Consider the following 19,725-nt stretch of genomic DNA (forward strand, 5'->3'; position numbering starts at 1 on the left):
GAAATGTGATTTTAAGAAGTGCTGTCACTTGGAAAATTGCACACTGATTGGATTTTCAGAATGTGGCAGTGGAGCATGCTGTAATAAAAAAACTTGCATGGTAATCTTTCAAAATATTACATTTTTCTTCATGAATTCTTTGTGTTACTGTGTGTTCATTTTGTTTTAGTTTTTTAAAAATTTGTTTTTATACACCTTTTTAAATATGTTACTTTATGCACCCAATTCATACATAGTTGATTTTAGAATTTAGATGATGTCCTTAGGTCTTTCTCTGCCTACTTTTATCTCTATTACTCACTATATTGTTTCAAATTTTCTTCAAGACCCATCCAGTTATTGTATTTATACCAAGTTTGGATTATTTGGGTGCTATGAATTCCTTTTGGTCATGCCTGGATGAAACTCTTCATTCATGAAACAGTTTAGAGCAAAATTATAAATAAACCACCCAACACACACTTGACATGCAATACTCAAATAAAAGACAGTAATTTTAAAACTCCTCATTTTGAAAATAACTGAAAAGGAATCCATACAGGAAAGTCAGCAATATGTATCATATAAAATAGTGAAGTTAAGTTTTAGCAAGACCTCTTAGCCTAGCAGTGTATTGAATTCTTAACTTCCGTTGGGAAGTTTTTCATTCAGTTTTTTTCTATAGCCACATCTGAGAAATTAGTAGGATATGTCTTCTGTGGATTGCATCAATGTAGCATCTCACTTTGCATCACTTCCACAAGTCTATAACAAATATAAAAGCTGACTGAGAGATATTTTGGCCAGATTTATTTTTTCTATGTCAGTGAAATTTTTTTTTTTTTTTTTTTTCTGAAGCTGGAAACAGGGAGAGACAGTCAGACAGACTCCCGCATGCGCCCGACCGGGATCCACCCGGCACGCCTACCAGGGGGCGACGTTCTGCCCACCAGGGGCGATGCTCTGCCCATCCTGGGCGTCGCCATGTTGCGACCCTCCTGGGTGTCGCCATGTTGCGACCAGAGCCAATCTAGCGCCTGGGGCAGAGGCCACAGAGCCATCCCCAGCGCCCGGGCCATCTTTGCTCCAATGGAGCCTTGGCTGCGGGAGGGGAAGAGAGAGACAGAGAGGAAGGCGCGGCGGAGGGGTGGAGAAGCAAATGGGCGCTTCTCCTGTGTGCCCTGGCCGGGAATCGAACCCGGGTCCTCCGCACGCTAGGCCGACGCTCTACTGCTGAGCCAACCGGCCAGGGCTGTCAGTGAAATTTTTTGCAACATTATTTTACTTTTTTCTATGTGTGTTCTTTTTTACTCTAGAAGCTAGTAATTAGAGAATGGTCGTTTGTTTTCAAGGCACATGATTAGGTTTCTACTTAGCAATAAATATTTTTGCTTTTCTCTTCATCAGAGCTCTCATCTTGACCTTTGTCTCTAAATCAGTGATACTAAGTAATAAATCTTCCCTTAACAGTCCATTGCCCTTTGTCTACATCCCAGAGGCTTGTTTCTTAAAATGGAGATAATCACTGTATGTGGATGAGTGAAAATTCACAGTACAAGTTGCAAAGGAGGGCCTCAAAGTAGCAGCTAAATGTACTGTTAGTTAACATGGACTTTATTTTGTTTTATAGAATTTGGCTTAGCTGTCATTTAAGTCTGGCAAGTAAGTGTCTTAACTCTGCTGTCTTTCATTATTGTCTGTAAGTGAAAAAGGCTTTCTATTTTTTTCCCTCCCTACTTTCTTTTTATTTTTTTTAGACTTTTTCCCTTGATTTTATCAGGGCATATATATGCATTTTATTTATTTACATGATATTAATTATCTTATATCTTACTATTTTAAATTTTTTTCAATTTTACTTTATTGTGTTAACATGGACTCAAGTGTTCCACTCAATATAACTCCCTCACCCCCACCTCCTTGTCCCCTATTACACCCTTTTGCCCCCCTCCCCCTAACTTCCTCCCCCCTTCCTTCTGGGATTTGCTGTCCTGTTATCTATATCTATGTGTTATGTATATATAGTTTCACTAATTCCTTCACCTTCTCTGACCCCATCCCCTCATTTCCCTCCCCTCTACTGCTGTCCCTCTGCTCCCTATGACCTTGCCTCTGCCTCTATTTTGTTCCTCAGTTCACTTTGTTCATTAGATTCCACATATAAGTGAGATCATATGATATTTGTCTTTCTCTGCCTGGCTTATTTCACTTAGCTTAATAATCACTAGGTCCATCCATGCCATTGCAAAAGGTAAGATTTCCTTCTTTTTCAGAGCTGTGTAGTATTCCTTTGTGTATATGTACCACAGCTTTTTAATCCACTCGTTCACTGACGGACACTTAGGCTGTTTCCAGACCTCGATTATTGTAAACTATGCTGAAATAAACATGGCGGTGCATATCTTCTTTTGAATCAGTGATTCTGTATTTTTAGGATATATTTCTAAAAGTGGGATAGCTGGGTCAAGAGGCAGTTTCACTTTTAGTATTTTGAAGAAATGCCATACTGTTTTCCACAGCGACTGCACCAGTCTACATTCCCACCAGCAGTGCAGGAGGGTTCCCTTTTCTCCACATCTTCTCCAGCACTTATTGTGTATTGATTTGTTAATGAGCACCATTCTGACAAATGTGAGGTAGTATCTCATTGTGGTTTTAATTTGTTTCTCTCTGATGATGAATGATGTTGAACATTTTTTCATATTTCTATTAGCCATCTGTATGTCCTCTTTGGAGAAGTATCCATTCAGTTCTTTTGCCCATTTTTTAATTGGATTGTCTATCTTCCTGGTGTTGAGTTTTAGAAGTTTTTTTTATTTATTTATAAATTTTGGTTATTAACCCCTTAATAGATGTATTGGCGAATATGTTCTCCCATTGTGTGGGTTGTCTTTTTACTTTGTTCATGGTGTTCTTTGCAATGCAAAAACTTTTTAGTTTGACATAGTCCCGTTTGTTTATTTTGTCCTTTATTTCATATGCCCATGGAGATAAATCAGCAAAAATATTGCTATAAGAGATATCAAAGAGTTTACTGCCTATGTTTTCTTACAAGATGTTTATGGTTTCAAGATTTACATTTAAATCGTTTTCTTACAAAATGTTTATGGTTTTGAGACTTACATTTAAGTCCTTTATCCATTTCGAGTTTATTTTTGTGAATGGTGTAAGTTGGTGGTCCAGTTTCTTTTTTTTTGCATGTGTCTGTCCAATTTTCCCAACACTACTTATTAAAGAGACTGTCTTTATCCCCCTGTATGCTCTTTTCTTTATCAAATATCAATTGACCATGAAGGAGTGGGTTTATTTCTGAGTTCTTTGTTCTGTTCCATTGATCTGTATGCCTGTTCTTTTGCCAGTACCAAGCTGTTTTGATTATTATGGCCTTGTAATATAACTTGATATCAGGAAATGTGATACCTCCCACTTTATTTTTCATTTTGAAGATTGCTAAGGCTATTTGTGTTCTTTTTTGGTTCCATATAAATTTTTGGAAAATTGGTTCTATATTTTTGATGTATGCCATTGGTATTTTAATATGAATTGCATTGAATTTATAGATTGCTTTGGGTAGTATAGACATTTTAATGTTTATTCTTCCTATCCATAAAAATGGCATATGCTTCCACTTGTTTATATCTTTCTTGATTTCTTTTTTCAATATCTTATACTTTTCTGAGTACATGTCTTTTACCTCCTTGATTAAATTTACTTTGAAGTACTTTATTTTTTGTTGTTGTTGCAATAATGAAGGGAATTGTTTCTTTGATTTCTCTTTCAGATAATTTATTGTTGGTGTATAAAAATGCCATTGATTTCTGAATATTAATTTTATATTCTGACACCTTGCCAAATACATTTACCAGGTCTAGTTGTTTTTTGACTGAGACTTTAGGGTTTTCTATGTACAGTATCATGTCATCAGCAAATAATGATAGTTTTACTTCTTCTTTTCCAATTTGGATGCCTTTTATTTCTTCTTCTTGTCTGATTACTGTGACTAGGACTTCTAAAACTATGTTGAATAAGAGTGGTGAAAGGGGGAACCCCTGCCCTATACCTGACCTTAAGGGGATTGCCTTTAATTTTTTCCCATTGAGTATGATGTTGGCTATAGGTTTGTTATAGATGGCCTTTAGTATGTTGTGATATGTACCCTGTATTCCCACTTTGCTGAGTGTTTTTAATATAAATGGGTGCTGTATTTTATCAAATGCTTTTTTTACATCTATTGATATAATCATGTAATATTTATCCTTTCTTTTGTTTATATTATGAATCACATTGATTGATTTTACAAATATTGTACCAACCTTACCTCCCCGGAATAAATCCTGCTTGATCATGATGTATGACTTTTTTTAATGTATTGCTGTATTCGGTTTGCTAATATTTTGTTGAGAATTTTAGCATCTATGTTTATCAGGGGTATTGGTCTATAGTTTTCTTTCTTTGTAGAGTCTTTATCTGGTTTTGAAATGAGAATGATGCTTGCCTCATAAAAGGAGCTTGGAAGTCTTCCTTTTTCTTGAATTTTTTGAAATAACTTGAGAAGGATAGGTGTTAGTTCTTTTTTAAATATTTGGTAAAATTTGCCTGTGAAACCATTTGGTTCAGGACTTTTGTTTTTGGGAGTTTTTTGGTAACTGTTTCAATTTCATTTTTTGTAATTGGTCTGTTTAGGTTTTCTGATTCTTCCAGATTGAGTTTTGGAAGATTGTATGTTTTTAGGAATTTATTCATTTCACCCAAGTTGTCCAATTTATAGGCATATATATCTTCATAGTACTTTCTTATAATTCTTTGTATTTCTGCAGTGTCAGTATTACTTCTCCATTTTCATTTCTAATTTTATTTATTTGAGTCCTCTCTCTTTTTTTCTTGATCTTGGTTAAAGGTTTGTAAATCTTGTTTATCTTTTCAAAGAACCAACTCTTGGTTTCATTGATCATTTGAATTTTTTTTTTTTTAGCTTCCACATCATTTATTTCTGCTCTAATCTTTATTATTTCCTTCCTTCTACTTCCTCTGGGCTTTATTTGTTGTTCCTTTTCTAGTTCTTTTAGATTCAGGGTTAAGTTTTTTATTTGAGCTTTTTCTTGCTCCATAAGGTGTACCTGTAGTGCAATAAACTTCCCTCTTAGGACTGCTTTTGCTGTGTTCTGTAAATTTTGAGTTGTTATAAGTTCATTTTCAATGTTTCACGGAAATTTTTTATTTCTTCCTTGATCTTGTTGTTAACCCATTCATTATTTAATTACATGCTATTTAGGCTCCAAGGTTTGAATGTTTTTCAGTTTTTCTAATGTAGTTGATCTCTAGTTTCATGCCATTGTGATCAGAGAAGATGCTTGATATGATGTCAATCTTTTTAAATTTACTGAGACTCGTTTTGTGTCCTAACATGTGGTCTATCCTAGAGAATGTAACATGAGCACTTGAAAAGAATGTATATTCTTCTGCTTTGGGGTAAAATGTTCTGAAGATGTCAATTAAATTCAGTTGATCTAGTATGGTTATTATTGATATGTAGTCATTTATTGCCATTTTATTTTTTAAATATACAATCCTCTTTTTCTAGAATTTTTATGTCTTTGCTCTTTTTACAGCAGGCCCCTTAACATTTCTTGCAATACAGGTTTAGTTGTAATGAATTCCTTGAGAATTTTTTGTTTGTTGGTTTGTTTATTGTCTGGGAAGCTTTTTATTTCTCCTTTAATTTTAAATAATAGTCTTGCTGAGATATAGCAGTCTTAGTTGTAGGTTCTTATTTTGCATCACTTTGAATATTTCTTGCCAATTACTTCTGGACTCAAGTGTTTCTGTTTAAAAGTCAGATGTCATTCTTATGGGGCCTCCACTGTAGGCAAGTACTGCTTTTCTTTTACAGCTTTTAGTATTCTTTCTTTGTCTCTTAACTTTGGCATTTTAATGATGATGTATCTTGGTGTAGGCCTTCTTGGGTTCTTCTCTAATGGGACTGTCTGTGCTTCTTGAACTTGTGTGACTTTTTCCTTCATCGATTTAGGGAAATCTTTAGCTATGATTTCTTCAAACAGGTTTTCTATCCCTTGTTTGTTCTCTTCTCCTTCAGGAACCACTATGATGTGGATATTATTTCTCTTTATGTTGTCACAGAGGCCTCTTAGATTTTCCTCAGTCTTTTTGCTGCTCTGCTTATGTGCTTTCATTTTACTCGTCCTCTAAATTGCTGATTTTATCTTCTGCTTCATGCAGCCTGCTGTTGATTCCTTCTAGTGCAGTCTTCATTTCTGATATTGTATTTGTCATTTTGACTGGTTCTTTTTTTATCATTCTAATGTCTTTTTGATTCTTGCTATCTCTTTATTTAGGTGCTCATTATGTCCTTCCATGATTGCTCTAAGATTCTTGAGCATCCTAAAAATCATTATTTTAAATTGTGCATTTGATTGCTTAGTTACTTACATTTCATTTAGTTCTTTTTCTGGGTATTTCTCTTTTTGATTCATTTGGGTTGAATTTTTCTGTCTGCCTATTTTGTCTATGTACTAGGTAGTGCTGTCTGACTTTAAATTTTTTGTGGTGTTATTATGAGGAAGATGGACTTAGTGGTATTGACCTCTAGGCCACCGGTTTTTCTTGCTCTAGGAATGCTACTTGAGGATACTATTTTTCCTCTTGTATGTGACTCTTGAATGCAGTTTATCCTTTTGTGGATAAACAGTTATCCCTTCTGGCTTGCTGGCTCTAAAGGTCAACCTTGATCATGTGTATGACAAACTGTGCAATGTCTGTCCTTTTGGGTGTATTTATTCTCCATAGTGTTTATTGCCTGCTAGACTTCTTTGGGTTGGCTGCTTGTGTAGCTAGCTGAGTCTAGGTTTGGTGCTGTTTGCAACCCACTACCAGTTGTATTGGCTCTAGATCATCTTAGGTTGGTGTCAGCTGTTGTTTGTAACCAACTGTGGGCTACCTGTCTGCAGGTACTGCACTTTTTGTTGTTTGTTTCTGCGTTCTCTGTGCCTGGGTACTGTGGGAGGGGCCAACCTTTGTATAAGGATTTGTTTACTGTTACTTAGAGAAGACAGCAGCTCCATAAAATCCCCAAGCTCTGTAAGATTTGTCTCTACTTTTCAGCTGATCCTCTTCCTCTTGAAGCTGCTTGGTCTTCCCACATGTCTTATGTACAAAGACTGTAGTGTGGGCTCAGCCTGACCTCACACAACCAACCCCTCTACAGGTTGCATGCTTGGTGGGTTTGGGCAGCTGAGGTTGTGAATAAAATGTTTGTGGGACCCCTTACATCAGGTATCTCTTGATAAGGAGCTCAGTACAGGGATTGTGGCCCTTATTCCAGAACCTAATTTCTCAGTTACTGCTGGATACTCAAATTTCATCTCTCTCCAACAAGATGAGCAGCAGGTTCAGATCTGGTATGGCCTACATTCCCCTCTGCAGAAGTTCTTCCAGCTAGTGAGACCCTGGTCTCAGGGAGGAAGACTTAGAGAGTCCTATTCTGGGGTTGACTGTGCCCCCCAAATGTGGCTAAGCCTTCTGAGAAGATCCAACAATATGCTCACAAAAACCCACAACTTAGCTGTCCATGCTCCAAACCTCTCTCCATTTCTCCTGTGGAATCTAGCCCAGCAAGGCAGGATATCCAGCACCCAGGTCTGCTGACTGTGACACTCTTTTCTATCCAATGCACATGAGCTGCTGTACCGGTGCTGATCACAGACAGTGGGACTCGCCTCAGCTTGGCAAGGTGTGAGGGGCCCTTCCTTAAGATACCACTCTAGCAAGTGTTGTTAGGTCTGGAACCAAAACTTTCTGCAGCTAGTTACTTGATGTGCCAGCCCTGGGCATCCCTGGCAGGAACCTGGCACAAATCAGTGGAAGACACTGCCCATGACTGGCCCTCAGCAGTCTTCATGGAGCTACAAACAATCCAAAATTTGTAGCTGCCTCTGCTGGGCCCAGATACACATGGGAATGCCAGCTGCACACCTAGGCTGGCTTTTACCCACTCTGGACCTGGGCGAAGGTCTTCTTAAAAGGCCAAGCTTCCTCCTGCAGCTTCTGTCTGCTGGCTGCTAATTGGGCTTGGCCACTGAAAAAAAACTCTGCTAGAGTCTAGAGCATGCAGCTATTCAGGGATTAGGAAGGATATGTGTATGGCTCAGTCTCTCAGCCCAGTGTCAGTCTTCCAGATTTTTTTCACAGACTTCAGTAGGGTGTGACCTGAGGAGTCTGGTGGGTATGGCCTCTAAGACCCAGAGCTGTGGTCTGCCTGCAGTCTGGACAGTTTCTACTGAGTCTCCCATGAGACAGAAGCATCAGCCTTTTTTTTTGTGTGTGTGACAGAAGCAGAGAGAGAGGGACAGAAAGGGACAGAGACAGGAAAGGAGAGAGATGAGAAGCATCAGGTCTTCCTTGAAGCACCTTAGTTGTTCAATGATTTCTTTCTCATATGTGCCTTGACCAGAGGGCTACAGCAGATCAAGTGACCCCTTGTTCAAGTCAGCAACCTCGGGCTCAAGCTGGTGAGCCTTGCTCAAACCAGATGAGCCCACACTCAAGGTGGTGATCTTGGAGTTTTGAACCTGGGTCCTCTGTATCCCAGTCTAATGATCTATCCACTGCACCATTCCCTGGTCAGGCTGAAAGCACCAGTCTTAGACTCAGGAGTATGTGGGGAAATCTGTGGCCTTAACACCAGAAAACTGATTCACTGATGTGCACCTAGCTTCTTGGCCTCTCAGAATGACCTGTTGCCATGACTGGGTAAGAGAGACCCCCAAGGGTGAAGCAGTTGCTTTTCCCTGGGCTGATGCTGCTCAGAGGGGACTCCTTCACCCAAGAAAGATGACAACTGTAGTTTTGGAGAATGACTCAGCACAGGGGTTCCGGTGGCTGTCCCTCACGTCTCTCCCCGGTACTCCAACTTTACACTCTCCTCATGCAACTGTTGTTCTCTCAGCTCTCCCTCTACCAGAGCCCTAGGTAAGTGGCTGAGAATGAGATTTTCTGCATGGGCACTTTAAGATGGAACCTGTTCTCCAAGAGTCCCATCTCTTTCTCACAGACAGAAACCTGGCTCTTTTCACCTCCAAATGCTGTGTAGGTGCCTCTTCTATGCTCTGGGGCTCTAGGCTGGGGTTCTGGGCCAGTGGATGAGGACCCATATCTCTTAGGGTGACTCTTCTCACAGTGAGAGTCTCTTCAGACCCTTAGCTGCCACTCGCTCCTGGGAGCATGGCAGCCCTTTCTGCAGCTCCCCCTTTCCTACCAGTCTTGATGTGGCTTCTTCTGTGATCCTTGGTTATAGATTCCTCTTTGTTTAGTCCAAAGTTGGTTTTTCAAGATGATTATTCTTAAATTAAGTTGTAATCCAATTTGGTCCTGGGCGGTGGCAGTTGGAACGTCTACCTACTCCAACACCATCTTGGAATCCCTTCTCTCTGCTTACTTTCAACAAGGCTAACTTACACCAATGCTTTTCCAAAAATTAAGAATTTGGTCCAATGGTTTAAAAATAACATTTCTATTTAGATAGACATTCCAAGGACACAGTTATGAAAGACAAAGTCTAACCAGCTGTTTTCCTGAAACATAACAGTGAATAACTTGTTTTAAGCAGTAATCAGACATTTCTATATGTGATTTAAAAAAGTTGTTAGTACTGTATAAAACTGATTATGTATTGATCAGTTATATCTTTTCTCTTGAATTTGTACAAAATGATGTTTATTATGAGTCCTTTATATATATATTACAAATATAATACTGTACTTATATATATAAACACTTATGTGTAGAAATATTTGAAGATATGACAATTCTAACTATATGTAGGTTTTAAAATCAGGCCTACTAAAAATTTAAAGTCAAGCTTGATCCCAATATTATTTTTATTTTACACTTTAGATAGACTATAATTTTAATAGGATAGTGCAATAACAAATGTTAAAACTTTTTGATATATAGCTTTTGTTATCAAAATACCAAGTGACTAAATTATCATTTGACATTACATGACTTCAATTTTTAGAAGAATAAGTAGAAGAGTTCTTTTTATCCTAAATAATAGTTAAAACATTAAAATATTATGTAATTTGTTTTATAAAAAAAATAAACCAAAACCCCCATTCACCATTTCAGTCTTTTATTTTATTAATATTACTTTTTTTCAGCCACAGTTTTTATCCACTACCATTCTGCACCAGTTTCAGATGTATAGCAAAGTGGCCAGACAACCATGTGCTCTACAGAATGGTGCCCTGTTGCCCCAAGACCCACCTGGCCCCATACCCAGTGTTTTCAACATTATTGACTGCATGCTGCAAAGAGAATCTTTGTGGCTATTTTGCAACTAGCTGTTTGTACTGCTTAATCCCTTCACCTTTTTCACCTAGCCCATTAAACTCTCCCCTCTGAGCGCTGTCAGTCTTTTCTCTGTATTTATGAGTTTGTTTATATTGTTTGTTGATTTTGTTCATTAAATTTCATGTATAAGTGAAATCATTCGTTTTTTTTTTCTGGGTGTCTTATTCACTTAGCATAATGGTCTCTAGATCCATCCACACTATCTCAAAATGTGGTACCTTGATAATGGCCAAGCAAAGGAAAACAAACACTTATGAAACTTAAATAAAAAATGAGTCTAATTTCATGCTCAAGTGAATCTTCATTTAAAATGAGAATAGTAGAATTCTTATTTTATACATCTATTGAATATCTTTGCACTTTTGTTGACAGTCCTCAAACAAGATTTCTCCATATGTAATACAGCTAGCTCATTGTACCTCCTGGCTTTTCTAGTCCATAGTACAATATTTCAGAAGAGTACAAGGATCTTTCCCTTCCCCAAATCTATTTTAATCCTTGGTTGTGGCAGAAACCATGACTGATCCTGCTAGGTTAAATTCCCCAGTACTGTACCAATTACTGTGTCTAGGGAGAAGTGCTTTGATTATCATCTTGAGTCAGAAGCAAATTTATGACTCATAATCCCCTCATGATAAAGGTAGAGTAGGGCCTGAAAGAAAAATTACTTGAAATAAAAAATACATACATTAAGTAAATTTTAGAAATATGGTTAAGACCAGTACCTGAGTTAGTACAGCATTTCTGGAGTACAATTAGTTTCCAAAAAGTTAAATGTTGAAAAACAAATATGCGTAGCTTGATGTAAAAATATTTTTATTTATCTTGAGGTAGGTAAATATTTAGTATGACCACAATGTTATAATTATGAAAGCTTTCACTAGACCCCCCCTTTTTTTAAATTGAGGCAAAACATAACATAAAATTAATCATTTTTAAGTAAACAATTCAGTGACATAAAATACATTCACAATGTTGGGCAACTAGCACGTCTATCTAGTTCCAAAACATGCTCATCACCCAAACAGAAAACTCCTGACCCGTTAAGCACTTGTCCTCTCTCTCTTCCCAGCAGTCTCTGGCAACCATCAATCTGCATTCTGTCTTTATGGATTTATTTATTCTGGATATTTATATAAGTAGAACCATACAACATGGGACCTTCGGTGTTAGGCTTCCTTCATTTAATATAGTGTTTTCAAAGTTTATTCACCTTTAGCATATATCAATCTTCCATTTCCATATACAGCTGACAATATTCCATTGTATGTATATTCCACAATTTATTCATTCATTGATGGACATTTGGTTTTTTCCCCAATCTATTTCTCTAGAACCTTTATTATTATTTTTTCAGCCAGTTTACATTCACTACCATTCTGCACCCATACCCTTTGTAGAAAGAGAGCTCGTGGAAAGATAATTTATAATTATCTTTAAGTACTTAATACGTAATAGCATCCAAATGATGGTTAGAAATGCAATGATCCTATTTAATCTTTTCACATTTAAACCCATTTAAATGTGTTAACTACTTAAAACATATTTGTTTCTCTTTGTCTCACAGTTTCACAAAAGGGGACACTTATGTCGGAAGAGCACAGATCCATGTGATTTTTCAGAATATTGCTCTGGAACATCTGAGCTTTGTGCACCAGACATGAGAGCTGTTGATTTCGAACCATGCAATAATAACACGGCCTACTGCTATCAAGGACTGTGCCGAGATCCGGATAGACAGTGTTCAGACTTATTTGGAAAATGTAATAAGTTGTGTGTTCTTTCCGGGGTTCATTTTTTAAACTGTAGTTTTCTCAAGTTGGTGATCCACCCAATAAGCCACAATAAAAGGCATTTCTTTATTTAAATACAAATTTGAAAGTAAAATTTCAAATCAAATACTTTTGAATTATATCGAGAGGAAAATGGGTTTAATAAGTATAGGACGAAGAGAATATAACACACTAGTCAAATTTCATGTGATTGGTGCAAAAGGGATAGATGATTAGAATTGTATATAAGAGAGCAGATAATTGCTTTCTTAATGATTTTTTGCATGATGATACCAATTTTTCTCTGATCACAAATTAACAATATGTAGTAGATCAGTAGTCCCCAGCCTTTTTTGGGCCACAAACCGGTTTAATGTCAGAAAATATTTTTACGAACCGGCCTTTAGGGTGGGACGGATAAATGTATCATGTAACCGAGACAGTGTCAAGAGTGAGGCTTAGACGGATGTAACAGAGGGAATCTGGTCATTTAAAAAAAATAAAACATCGTTCAGACTTAAATATAAGTAAAACAAAAATAATATAAGTTATTTATTCTTTCTCTGTAGACCGGTACCAAATGGCCCACGGACCAGTACCAGTCTGCGGCCTGGGAATTGGGGACCACTGTAGTAGATGACACAGACTAAGCTTTGCCACTGTCTAGATGTCTCTATATTAATTTATCACACTTTCAGTTTTTTTTTTAAGATGAGTAATTTGAACTTTTTTTATTTTTTCAGTTGCTAAAGGTTCTAGTTACCTGTGTTCAGAAGAAGTGAATTTTCTACTAGATGATTTTGGAAACTGTCATGGAGCCTTTTGTAATTTCCCGTGTGTATTTAGAAAATCTTTAATTTTCCAAATGTGTGTGTGTGTTTTCTGCAATGAGTCACTTAATTCAAATGAGAGTTGACTATACTACATACAGATAAATTTATATGTTATACTTCATAAGATGGTGTATGTTATGAATAGCTTTGGTGTTATAGTCTGAATAACATTTTGATTTAGATTCACATTTTGAATTATTATTTATCTAATACAATTTGTCCCTAAGTGAAAATTTCTCTGCTTTATATTGCCAGAAATACCCTTTGTGGAAAGATAGTTTGTCATTGGACACATGCACGTGTATTACCAAACACAACTTTTGATATTCAATATACTTTTCTTGGAGGCAATATATGTATGTCAGGATCTGTAAGAAATCGATCAGTGCCTAAACTTCTTAATAATCTCTATGTACATGATGGCACTATATGTGATAAAAATAAGGTAAATATAAATTGTACTTGATTCTATGTATGGGGTGTGTGTGTATGTGTGTGTTGGAGTGTGTGTTTGTGTATTTGTATGTGTGCAGAGAGAGAGAAATATTAAAATTTTTTTATTTACAATTTTACAAATTTTGGTTCCTGTATCTTAAGATTCAAAGGTTAGAATGTCTGTTGGTAAAAGGAACACTTGATTTCTTCAAATTTTTTATTATATATTTTGCCATATATATATATATATATATATATATATATATATATTTTTTTTTTTTTTTTACAGAGACAGAGAGTCAGAGAGAGGGATAGACAGGAACGAAGAGAGATGAGAAGCATCAATCATTAGTTTTTTGTTGCGACACCTTAGTTGTCCATTGATTGCTTTCTCATATGTGCCTTGACTGTGGGGCTACAGCAGACAGAGTAACCCCTTGCTCAAGCCAGCGACCTTGGGTTCAAGCTGGTGAGCTTTTTGCTCAAACCAGATGAACCCTCACTCAAGCTGGTGACCTCGGGGTCTCAAACTTGGGTCTTCTGCATCCCAGTCCAACACTCTATCCACTGTGCCCACCACCCGGTCAGGCTTGCAATATATATTTAAACTTATTTTTTCACATTTGAGACTTTAAATTTCTTCATTAAGCTAGGATTGGATCAATAATAACTTGTATAACAGAAAACAAACAAACAAAAAAGACTCAAATAGTACACTAACAAAGAAAAATGGATCAATCTGAATAAGAAGAACAATAATACAAACAAACAAACTCAAGTATTTAGTCTTGCAGTAATTTATGAGAATTAATTTGGTTGTAGTAAAAGTAAAACATTTATTTGCTTTTTAGTCTACTCCCCTAATTGTTTCTCCAAAAAATAATGTACTTGTTAAAAATTTGGCATTTTCACAAGGCATAATAATAAAACAGAGCCAAAACTATTTTTAATTCCATTTTCTAAAAAAAATTATAGAAACATTATAGAAAATGATTTTTAAACTATTACTATGAAAAAATAGTTGAGTGAAGAAAAAAGTACATAATTATCTTACATATTAATTAAAATAATTTCCACTGAGGAGCAGTAGTTTAAGAAATAAAAAATAATAATAATAAAAGAAAGTAAATAAACTTATTTCAGAATGGGAAAGTACATTTTCATATAAAATAATAAAGTAATCACAAAGGATCATGCAGGTACTGACAACATTGTCAACAAAAGAATATCCTAAGGAAAAATCTAAGAGTTTACTTGGGCCAAGCTGACAACAATTTCTGAGAAGCAAAATCTCAACAGACTGAAAAAATGCCCTGGAGAATAGTTCAAAAGTTTTAATTTCAGACCATCTTCTGTGCTTATTTTTTTATCTCTGAGGTTGTAAGATCTGCTATGTGAGCATTCCCTGAGCTTGTTAAGTTTGGTATGTACCCCTTTTTTGATCCACAATATTATAAAGTAATACATCTTTTCTTCAAAGATCATTTAAAACCAAGTGAAAAATGTTTACTATAAATATGACAAAGCAAATACATAAATTTGTTAACTAATTTAATAGTTTATTAATTAGAAAAAGGCAGTAAAACACATAAACAAATATATGGTAAAATAGAATATATTATTTTGGAGGAATTAAGATCAAAATGTTTTAATAAAGTCCTCATAGAAAAATTAGGTGTGGTTCTTGGTACAATAAAAAATTTCTTAAATGATATAAATGAGTACTATATAAAGAAAAATATAAGTGTATATTACATTATGATTAAAAACTACTAAGTAGAGATTTGAGGGTACAGAAAGACAGATTAGATTTACTTTTTTCTATTCCTTCTACTGTGTAAAGCTTAAAAACCTGGATATTACATATATGTAAAGCAATCTAAGAATACTTTGAGCCTGACCAGGCGGTGGCGCAGTGGATAGAGCGTCGGACTGGGATGCAGAGGACCCAGGTTCGAGACCCTGAGGTTGCTAGCTGGAGTGCGGGCTCATTTGGCTTGAGCAAAAATCCCACCAGCTTGAACCCAAGGTCGCTCGCTCCAGTAGGGGGTTACTCAGTCTGCTGAAGGCCCGTGGTCAAGGCACATATGAGAAAGCAATCAATGAACAACTAAGGTGTTGCAACGCACAGTGAAAAACTAATGATTGATGCTTCTCATCTCTCTCCGTTCCTATCTGTCTGTCACTGTCTATTCCTCTGACTCACTCTCTGTCTCTGTAAAAAAATAAATTAATTAATTAATTTAAAAAATTAAAAAAAAGAGAATACTTTGAAAGGTGAAGAGAGAAAGGCAAACTAGCTGGGACTTCAGAGTCCAAGGAACAATATAGCAATGAATTCCCTTTTCTTTTTGCTTCATATATCCCAAACTGGGTGTTAGAGAATCCAGTCAGCAACTCAGATGCCAAATAATACAGACAAAACGAAATCACCAAGGTAACTTGATTTCTTTAGCTGAATAGCCTAGCAGGGCAAGTACACTTTTAAGCAATAATTGCTATATTTCTGCCTAACAGCATAGAAAAAAAATGTGGCCACACCTCGACTCTCACCAGGATGGTGTGAGCATACTAGTAGAAAGCCTGTTTTCTCCTGACCCCTTAGAACAGTGGTCTCCAACCTTTTTTGGGCCACAGACCGGTTTAATGTCAGAAAATATTTTCACGGACCAGCCTTTAGGGTGGGACGGATAAATGTATCACGTGACCCGAGACAAGCATCAAGAGTGAATCTTAGAGGATGTAACAGGGGGAATCTGGTCATTTTTAAAAAATAAAACATCATTCAGACTTAAATATAAATAAAACGGAAATAATGTAAGTTATTTATTCTTTCTCTGTGGACTGGTACCAAATGGCCCACGGACCGGTACCAGTCCGCGGCCTGGGGGTTGAGGACCACTGCTCTAGAGCACTGTGAGGCTGATCAGCTGGGCTCTCTCCTTTACCATTTTATTGGATGTGGTTGCTTTCTCTATGTCATGCATCAATGACCTTCATTTTATTTCAAAATCCCAGGAAGTTCTTAAATCTTTTATCTTCTAATTGCCTCTTTCTGAGTCTCCTTTATATTCATTTATGGGGAAAAAGGAGGCTATTGTGTGTGCCAAATCTGTCAATCTAAACTGGAATCATTCTGAGGGTATTTAAATAATTATTTCCATTTGTTATCTTGTATTATTCAGTTGATTCCAGAGAGGTTGGAAAGTTAAAGTTGCTTTACCTCACTCTCATTTAATATGGGTCCTTTGTTAAAATTATCAATCGATTGATTTATTAACTGATGTATCTGTGTATATTAATTAATACAAAAATAAATTATTTATTAACATGAAGAAAAGTTTATTTCTCTTATTACATAATAATTCTAAATAAAACTCATAAATTCAATACTGTGATACTAAGCAAACAATGTACTACATGGAGTTAGGCATTATTTCAGCAATGCAAGTTTGCTTAATATTGGTTATGATAGAAAGTATTTTTGACTTTCTTATTTATAAGACTTAGAACAGACTAGTTTATAAAATTGATACGTCCATATGGGTATTCTAAAGGAGATAAGCACAGCTTGGCATATATATTTCAAATTTGAAAAGGAATACGTTTGAGGTAGGAAAATATCTAAAAATAGGTATGCTAATCAATTAATAAAATTTACTATTTTTTTCTCATCCATTCAAATACACAGGACTATAAGAAAATATGCTATGTAATTCAGGTCTTTCTTCTTAGGAAGTATGATTTTAGTTTTATATTAGGGACTTTTTTTTTCAACTGTGCTGTGACTATTTCTGGGACACTGTTTGTGTCTCTTCTTCAAAGAAGGAAATTTAACTACTAGTTTATATTCAAAACATAATCCCAGCTATTGACCAGAACTAAGTGCTTTTATGGTGTCTCTTGCTTTACTTGCCATTGGAAAAGAGCCAGGTACAAAATAATCTGTTTTCTTAAAGGGAATTATATCAGAAGCAGGGGTCTGGCTCATTTTCCCCCTAAAAGGAGTGGAATGTGAGTAGTTTCTTATTATTTGAATGGCAATTTTAAAATTATTATTATTTATTTAGAGATTAATTCAGTGGGGTGACATTGGTTCATAAGAACACATAGGTTTCAAGTATACATCTCCATAACATGTTTTAAGGAGCACTAGAATGAAAATAGTTTCTGAGCCGGTGATGTTGGTTTGTCCAGCATTTTGTTATTCTTCCTGGCTTCATCAGAGCACTTTAAGTTAATGAACAAGCTGATACATTTTTTCTTTATTTACCAATGGTAACAGGAAATAATTAATGTTTAAACTTCATAAATTAAATTGGATATTCTATCAGATAACAATAAAAGCCAACAGATAATCTCAGAAGATGCCCCCAAATATATTCAAATTAAATTACATTTGGATAAAGGAATATTAATATAAAGTCTAATGAAAATCAGGTTAGGCCCTGGCCGGTTGGCTCAGCGGTAGAGCATCCGCCTGGCGTGCGGGGGACCTGGGTTTGATTCCGGCCAGGGCACACAGGAGAATCGCCCATTTGCTTCTCTACCCTCCCCAGCTCCTTCCTCTCTGTCTCTCTCTTCCCCTCCCGCAGCCAAGGCTCCATTGGAGCAAAGATGGCCTGGGTGCTGGGGATGGCTCCTTGGCCTCTGCCCCAGGTGCTAGGGATGGCTCCTTGGCCTCTGCCCCAGGTGCTAGGGATGGCTCCTTGGCCTCTGCCCCAGGCGCTAGAGTGGCTCTGGTCGCGGCAGAGCGACCCCCCCGGTGGGCAGAGCGTCGCCCCTGGTGGGCGTGCCGGGTGGATCCCGGTCGGGCGCATGTGGGAGTCTGACTGTCTCTCCCCATTTCCAGCTTCAGAAAAAAAAAATCAGGTTAAATCAATAAATAATTAAAATAAACCTTGTATTTACTGAGTGAGACACTGTTTTTGTTTATGAGTAACAAATTATGTCATTGTCATAAACTATATATTCTTATTCATTTGGGCATAATTACTATTTCAAATTACAAGATGGATAAACAGAAGTATGGAGGATAAAGAACATGCTCAAAGTCACATTGCTAATAAGAAAGAGATATTGCTACTAAAGTTGGGAAAAATGTAAAAATTACAGGAACACTGGGCTCTGTTAGTAAAATAATGCACTGAATATTGGCAACATCTTTTTCACAGAGTCAATATGAATACATATTGTAAAAAAGCATAGAAAGTTCTAAGCCAGATCCTAGCTCATTACAAGTGGTCAGTACAAGTTGGCTATTTTTGTTCTTATGATAATTAGTATCAATAAGCTCACAGCTCTGCTTCTTCAAGGGAAAAATAGTACCTGATTCTCAGTATTTCATATTTGATAAAATAATTTATTTTATTGGATGAATAGATGTCAAAAAATCCAGATTCATCTGTTTTGTACCAAGCATAATTGTTCAACATTTTACTTTTTATGTTTTTTCATTAATTTGTTTATTTCTATTTATTTATTTAAATTTCAATTAAATTTTTTTGGGTGACACTGATTAGTAAAATTATACAGGCTTTGCATGCACAACTCTACAATACCTCATGTGTGTATTGCACTGTGTGTTTATCACCCCAAGTCAAGTCACCCATCACCATCTGTCACCCCTCTACCCTCCACCACCCCACCCCCCATTTCCCTCCTGCAATCCTCATTCTGGTGCCTGTGTCTATAACTTTTTTCTTTGCTTAATTCCTTCACTTTTTTCACCAAGTCCTTTAACCCCCATTCCCTTTGACAACTGTCAGTCTGTTCTCTGGATCTGTGAGTCTGTTTCTATTTTGTTAGTTTATTTTGTTCATTAGGTTCTGCATATAAGTAAAATTATATGATACTTGTTGTCTCTGACTGGCTTATTTCACTTAGCACAATACTCTCCAGTTCCATTCAAGCATAAGGCAACTTCATTGCAGTGTTATTTACAATTAGCAAGATTTGTAAGCAGCCCAAGTGCCCATCAGTAGATGAGTGGATAAAAAAGCTGAGGTACATTTACAGAATAAAATATAACTCAGCCATAAAAAAGAAAGAAATCTTACCTGTTGCTGCTTGTTTTTTAAATTGCAGGTTTGTATTTCTGGAAAGTGCCAAGAAATTGTTAAAAAGAAAGACAGCTGTGATTCAACACGTCTGTGCAATGGACATGGGGTATGTAATGGTTATTCTATTTTTATGTATAGTTATTTTTTAATAGAAAATTCATGTCATTGACATTCCCAGTTTATAATAATAGGTTCAGAATTATTTGATGTGGAAATTTCTAATAGAAAAGTCCAGTCAAATATGAAAAACAGTTTGCTTTTATTTATATATATATT

General features: G+C 36.2%; 1 protein-coding gene across 1 annotated transcript in view; it reads left to right on the plus strand.

Annotated features, from left to right (window-relative positions):
* The window catches only part of LOC136309277 (A disintegrin and metallopeptidase domain 3-like), an 88,364-nt gene that overhangs the window by 55,847 nt on the left and 12,792 nt on the right, over positions 1-19,725 (plus strand). The window contains exons 13-17 of the mRNA XM_066237505.1: positions 2-100; positions 11,915-12,110; positions 12,863-12,953; positions 13,208-13,397; positions 19,475-19,555. Coding sequence (XP_066093602.1) covers positions 2-100; positions 11,915-12,110; positions 12,863-12,953; positions 13,208-13,397; positions 19,475-19,555 — 657 coding nt within the window. The remainder of the gene's footprint in view (position 1; positions 101-11,914; positions 12,111-12,862; positions 12,954-13,207; positions 13,398-19,474; positions 19,556-19,725) is intronic.

Source organism: Saccopteryx bilineata, chromosome 6 (genome assembly GCF_036850765.1).
Source record: "Saccopteryx bilineata isolate mSacBil1 chromosome 6, mSacBil1_pri_phased_curated, whole genome shotgun sequence".
NCBI classification, from domain to species: Eukaryota; Metazoa; Chordata; class Mammalia; order Chiroptera; family Emballonuridae; genus Saccopteryx; species Saccopteryx bilineata.